General features: G+C 30.8%; 1 protein-coding gene across 1 annotated transcript; it reads right to left on the minus strand.

The window, feature by feature from the left end:
* Positions 1-3,837: 3,837 nt before the first annotated feature.
* Positions 3,838-6,422, minus strand: LOC140979573 (piriformospora indica-insensitive protein 2-like). The gene is made up of 2 exons (XM_073445027.1): positions 5,857-6,422; positions 3,838-5,136 (listed from the first exon to the last, which is right to left on the minus strand). The coding sequence occupies exons 1-2, from the start codon at positions 6,067-6,069 to the stop codon at positions 3,922-3,924; spliced, it is 1,428 nt and encodes a 475-aa protein (XP_073301128.1). The 5' UTR covers positions 6,070-6,422; the 3' UTR covers positions 3,838-3,921.
* Positions 6,423-7,495: the final 1,073 nt, after the last annotated feature.

A 7,495-nucleotide genomic window follows, 5' to 3' on the forward strand; every position in this document is an offset into this window, starting at 1 on the left:
AGTTCATGGCTGCTTGTAGCTCCTGGTTTCTTCAATCTTCACAAGATAAATGTGACGACTTATCGCATGCTCATTCAAGCGCAACTCATGTAGCATCCATTTCGTGTTCAAAGTCATCATTTTATGAAAACTAGAAAAATGCGCGTGCGTTGCACGTGAGCAATTAAATTGCTGGAAATATAAGTACGAAATTTTGATAATATTTAAATGAATTAAAATATGACTAATAACATTTATTAATTGAAACAAACCAAACAACAAAATCAAAAATCATGACCATAGACAGTATATGAATCGGAGAAGTTATCTTATCCACATGACACACTTTTCAATATACTTCTTGGATGATTTTGATAACTCAACAACTCTTTGTTGTAGTTTGTTATAATATACGTATAATCATTTTGATATACTCAGCAAGTATATGATCGTCTTTAACATCTGACATGCTCGTAGTTTACTTCCCTATCAGGACGTTTTTTCGGTTTTCTACATTGTTTTTATCCAATAATCTTATTTTCCAAATATTTATTTTATCGTTGAATGATTTTTCAGTTTTTGACAATCATCAACTATAACTCATAAGAATAAATGTTGTTTTTAGTTGTGATTGGTTTTTACTTGTGACTAAAAGTATGTATAACCTATATATTCTTCAACAACATAACCAATGAATGGTGCTGTAATTTCTTCAAACATCGTGATATTTGTAATATCATTTTTATATAATTAGTATCAATATTATCAACATATAGCTATAAGTTTAATAAATTTTTAACAATTATTTCTCAATCGGTGTGAGAAAAAAACATGAAAATCTTTTCAAATGACTATATCTTAGAACTGTGTCATTGTTTAATTTGACGCAATTCAGGAAAGTTATTTCGTTCGTCATTTTTTAGAAGATTTGGAACAATGATTGCGTGCATCATATCATGGGGATGATATAGTTTCAATCTCATAAACAAAACAAATTTTATTCTATCGAGTTTACATTTTGTTTTATAATATTTTATATATTGTGGAATGACATACAAAATTAATTATTGTATTTTAAAATTCTTGAGAAGGACACGGATAACGTAATTAAGATATGTATATGAGATCTCATTCAAATATATATCAAAGTATTTGTCGTATTCAATATCTCATCTAATAATAAAAATGTTTAGATTTCATGAGCATCTTATAACAGACAAAATTAATTTGATGAAATATTGTATAATTCAATTTGAATTTCACTATTCAGCTAAGTGAATTTATTTGACGAGTAGTTCTCTATGTTACTATCATATATCTCATGAATTAGTTTGTTAGCCACTTTAACTAAAAAAATAGACAAAAAAAACCTCTTAGCCACCTCGAAATCTATCGAGATAATATTGGAAGAAATAAAGTGCAACCGGCTCGATGTCCCAATTTACTAAAAATGCACAAAATTGATCTATTGTGTCCAAAGCTTTAGAATTGTTCTCATACTATTAAAAATAGAATGAGAATTATACACAATTTTTTTTTCACGTATTTCTTTTTCTGAATGAAAAATCTTTTCTTTTTGTTTATTCTTTGAGAAATATTGATATTTTATATGGCATCAATATGTTGCAAACCATGAAGTAGCAACATAATCACTATACCCTTAAAGGTTTACACATACAATTTTTCAATTTCTTCTTCATTGTACTGCGTTGAAATTTAAATATGAATCATTCTTGATCTTAATATTTTAATTTAAATACGCCTTCAAATATATATGTATATGTTTCATGTCACATAGTTAGACCTAATTTCAAATATCTAAAAAAATGTGTTTGAATTATATCATACAAAAATAGGGACATAGTAATACACAACATAATTTTTTTTAACATGCTTTTTTCATCCACTATGTTTGTCATAAATTTTTTGTTCAAAATTTGATTCATTTCTTAACTACATGTATGAAGAACCAATAAATTATATAATTCACAGAACTCATATATTACCCTCTTCGTAGAACATAAGACCCAAAATATGTGGCTTTGATTGGTGTACTCTCATATATATTTTCATATAAACAACAAGACAAATAATAGAATATCAGGAAAATCAATTGTCGCCAACAATACTAAACAAAATGAATTTAAAAAATTCAAGACACAAACAACCTCCATAAAAAAATGATAACTCAAAGTTCAAAAAAAATTTATTTAGTACAATAACAAAGAAATTGAAGTATATACGAGCAACAAAAAGCATAAATCACTCTTAAATTAAATACTAACTCATATTATTCAAAAATTTTATAAATTTTTCAATATTTTATTTCAAATAAAGAGAAGGCGTCTTATTAATGTCATGGTTTCATAAATATTTTACTTTTTAAAAAAACTCACAAAGGAAAAAATGGTGCCTCAAAACCATCATGAAAAATCCTTTAATAAAACCTTAAGAAATAAAAATATAATACGAAGTCGCACAATTTTCCTTAAATCAAATAAAAATATTTGACCGTTGACAAAATATATCTGGCAACGACAAAACATACGTTAACTTGTGATACAATTAAAATTTAGAATCATGCATAATCATTTAATTAGAACAAAATCGTATGCCAAAAATCTACTTGATATTATCTCTTTTAACAATTTATCCATGTTTGTCGTCGACCAGAAGACTCATAAATCCACTAATTTTTTTAGTCGACCTATTAATTTCACAATAAATAATACTACAAAATAATATAATCAAGCACATAAAAACTCAAATTCAAATATCTTCAATCAATTTAAATAAAAAATTTTGAATAGAGAATATAATAATGTTGTAAAAATTTTGAATACTGATTTATAGACAAAAGTTTGGAAATACATTTGTCCCAATAAATAAAAAAAATATTCTCTTTATATTCTCATATATAAGCTAAAAACGAAGAAACATTTAATCATTTTTAATATTTTCTAAGTCGCTTCAAACTAAGTAATCTAAGCAAACTGAAAACATGCATTATATGTTTAAGAATTAACAAAATATCTCAAGGGAAAAAAATTAAAAATAATCNCAAAATATAAAACAAATGAATGGATAAAAAACTCACAAATGAAAGTTAAGTACACTATTAATTAACATATTAAACTAACATAGAAAATTACATAAAGAACCAAATGAACATGACAAATTATAAAACAAATAAAAAAGTAAAAAGATAAGCTCACAATTCAAACTCATATATTTATAATAATAATAGATGGTTAACACAAGTTGCCGTAAAAGATTATTACAACCGCATATAAACTTTTTTAAATATATGTTTTCAATCAATGTTAGACAAAATATCACAATATATCGATTTAAATATTTTTTTTATTCGACACAAGTTGACGCATATTGATTGCAACAATACGATATCAGAAAAGGATACGTCTTAAGTACTGCTCGGGAAATTGTTGAATGGATTCCTAAGTAAACCCTACTCTTTTCACTGATGGAGTTTGAATATTGAGAAATGGTTATGTTAAATGACTCAATTAACGTGTAGAATCTTGCTTGAAGACTAACAGTCACAAAAGTGATGGTTGAACAAAAGTTGCGTGATCTTCGGTTACAGCTGGATTAATTTTTATTTTTTTTAAGGATTTGATTTAAGAAAAAGATTCGATGAACGTCATCAATTTTTTGTATATTTGAAATTTATATAAATTATTATTGATATTTCAAAACTTCATACGAAATGAATTTAAATTTACTAAAAAAAGTAATTCAAATTTGTCAAAAAAATTCATCAATTCAAACACAACCTTGAGATTTTGTTCGAAGTAAATTTCCGTAGATTCTGTTTGGAAACATAAAACATTGAATAATGATTAAAGAATTATACTTTTACTTAGGTACGCAACATACGAAACATATGATGAAAAAACATTCAAGAAGCACAAAAATTAATTAGATATTTAAAATCAAAGCCCCCATGATCTCAATGAACCAAACCAGTCGGCCAACATAACTTACCATAAATCCCATAGAAGCCATAGAAATGGAATCAGGATTCCTAATCCCAGCGCAAATCTTGGATTTAGTGTGCAAACATGTCTCATATCTTTTAACTTCTTGATATTGCTTGCATATTTTTACCCCAAATGGAACATAATTTGTAGGAATCGATCCAATGGGATAACACAAATTTGGATTCCCCCATGCAGCAAATCTCCTCCCCAACTTCTCATAAAACCCTTTAGGAAACTTGAGATCCCCTGTCAAATTATTCCCGTGTATATAAATCGCACTCACATTTGGTAAATTTGCAAGCTTTGGGGAAACATCCCCTGCGAGCATGTTGTCACTAAGACCCAAGAATCTTAGCCCTTTTAATTCTGAAAAAGATTCAGGAATGCCGCCTGTCAAGATTGTATTGGACAGGTCCAATGCGGTCAACCTCACCATATCATGCCACTCCACATCCGCTAAGCTCCCACCAATGGGATTGTTTGAGAGGAATATTTCTTCCAAAGAAGTCAACTCTTGAAGTGATTTGGTCAACCCATTTGAAAATTTGTTGCTGCTCAGATCCAAAAGTGTCAGATTCTTCAGGTTCTTTATGTTTTCTGGGATTTTTCCTTCAAATTGGTTGTTGCTCAAGTCAAGCTTCAACAGAGAAGTCAACCCTCCAAAAGTTGAAGGCAATGAACCAGAAAATGAATTACTACTAAAATCAAGAATTAGAAGATGATTAAGCCCTCCAAAATTATCTGGGACTTCTCCTTTGAATCTGTTTCCTGCAAGATTCAACCTCTTCAACTTGGTCAAGTTACCTATATTAATCGGTATTTCGCCGGTCAATCCATTTTCCATTAGAACTAATGACTCCAGATTTCTTAGCTCCGCAAAAGTTGCTGGAATTTGACCGGTGAGGCCTGGATTTGATCGGAATTCTAGTGACACGAGACTCTCTGCAAAAACCTCCCAATTCTGAGCAGGAATCGAAACGGGATGAGGTGAAACGAAACAACTGAAGAATGATAGAGATTTCAAGTGCCTTAGTGCAAACAAATGTGGACTGAAACCCACAGTTTGGTCACAAATGAGGGAATTCTCATAAACAGGTCCTATGCTTAAGTCAGTCACATACCAAAATCCATCAAATATGTCACAGGAAACACCCTGTGAAAGAACAGAGAAAATGCGAGAATGTTTAATAAATATATTATAGTGAGAAGAAATCAAAACTAAGAGTTCATGAACTTTGGAGCACGAGAAATGCCCAAGAAAATTGAAAGTATTTTGGTTTTGTATGCCAAAATCATGATTTAAATCTAGCAGCATCATAGTTATAATCACCTCTTCGCTTTTACAGTATTTAAAATTTTGGAAGAAGACACATCATAGAATACACATGAAATAAAAAATAAAAAAATATTGCAATGTGGATACTGTAATGATTACTGATATATTATGCTCTTCCATATCTCTGCTTTTCAGGCGGATTTTAACTGATTGAATCAGACAAATAACATATGGCATCATTCCACTTGTCCTGCAGTGGAGATTCAGCAAAATATTTTGTTTCGGTCTCGACAGAGTATTTGATGAAGAATAAAGCTTGAAATAGCCAATGTAATCTTAAGAATATAAGAAGCTATCTGAAGTGGATATCATAAAATTTAGAAACGACAAAATAATTGTCGTGAAAAAATCCACTTTCGGCTGACAAAACTCTGTCCAGAAAATACAAAAACTCCTGACGTTTGCGCCATTTGAAATTTTGATTCAAGATCATTGAGTGTATAATGAATAAATTAGAGCTAATTACCATGAATATCAGGATTCCATTTATCGTTTCAATAATCTTGAATCGAAGAAACCAGAGAGAATATTATTTACCTGAATAGGAGTCCATCCGCAAGGATCCGGATAAAGATCGGAACCATTCCACCATTTGCCCACAAAATCTTGAATAGCAGAATACAGAACTTCTTGTTCAGTTCTCTTCATTGGAGCCGACACTGTTTCATCTTCCCCATTGCACCACACACACAAACAACGAAGTATGCAGAGAATTACAATGTAAGAACTCGAAGATTTTATCTTTTTCATGACTGCTTAAAACCCCAGATAGAACACAAAGACGCACTCAATAAATTTAAAGATTACCAAGTAAAGATAGCACGAATTTATATAATGGCGGGAGAAATATTCCAAGGAATGGAAAAAAGAATGTGAAGTGAAGAATGAGTTTGCAAGCAATTGCAATAAACGAGAACGCTTTATCTTGGTGAGTTAACAGGAAGCTAAGGTGTACTAAATGAAGTGTATGCAGAAATCGCAGAAGATACAAGTATAGGGGGAGGGAGAGAGAGCACAATTCTCGATGCTACAAAAACAAGAAATTACGTTAATGTCAATGAGAAGATGAGAGCAGAGGAAATGATGGAGAAAGGTAATTCAGCTGTAACTCTACAAGGACTATGCTGTTAAAAGGGCTCTCTCAGTTCCCTTTTATTGAAGTGGATGATTTTGATTGCAAATCAATGAAAATATGAATGGAGTGCCACTGATTCCCAGTTAGAGCAATGCTACACCTAAAATATGAAAAATAAAGTGTGGAAAATTCATAAATTTTGATTGAACATTATACTTAAAGTTCGTGTCTTTTTTCCAAGGACTAATTTAAGAAACCAAAAACGAAACTCTTGAATCCAAGGGTGTGAGCGTGACCGAAATAGAACTCGTGTGACAATTATCGAAATAAGTATTGGATGTGATAATGGTACATCGAGAAATCTACTTCTGGGAGGGATAAGGCAAGTCGAGAGTCTCGATCTTTCGGCTCGTCGGTATTGTCATTCATGGTGTCCATATTAAAAATGTATGTCCTCTACTTTACACACTACTAACTTCATCTACTCATTAGAAAGTCGAACTAAACTAACCGAAAAAAAGATAGCAGAGGATAAAACTCACGTTTCTTGAAAATATAATTAATCGTCCTTGAAACATATTAAATTTGTGAAGATGGCGGTTGGGCAAAAACCATCATTTATTTATGACGGGCTTTATTTTTAGACTTGTGATTAAAGGTATTTGTAGGGAGTGGGGGCAAAGTAGATATATGGGCATGCAAATGCATGCAAGACAAAGGTAGTTTTGGTCTCTGGGTAGCTTGTTCTCATTTTTTGAGCTGTTGGGTTTAAAACTGGACTCTGCTACAATCGAAGGACTGAATAGTAGAATAGGGGAGGGCTTTGAGATTTGGACACTTCTTACTACCTTTTCATTAATGGCCGTCAGGACTGTAATCAAAATTGAATAAATTATCGAATTATATATATACCATCTAAATAAATAATGTCAATTGTCAATCAAAACTATAGATAAGAAAAGTTTCAGCTATGATGTGTGGGGACATCATTCTAGCCCATGTGTTGGTCAACGTTCGTAAGTCCTATGTTGACAAAGCCTGAGTATCTAAATACACTGCAAATTGTTGAAAAATTATTTAAAAATGTGTTAAATATTTGTG

The sequence above is a fragment of the Primulina huaijiensis genome, chromosome 6 (genome assembly GCF_012295235.1).
Source record: "Primulina huaijiensis isolate GDHJ02 chromosome 6, ASM1229523v2, whole genome shotgun sequence".
NCBI classification, from domain to species: Eukaryota; Viridiplantae; Streptophyta; class Magnoliopsida; order Lamiales; family Gesneriaceae; genus Primulina; species Primulina huaijiensis.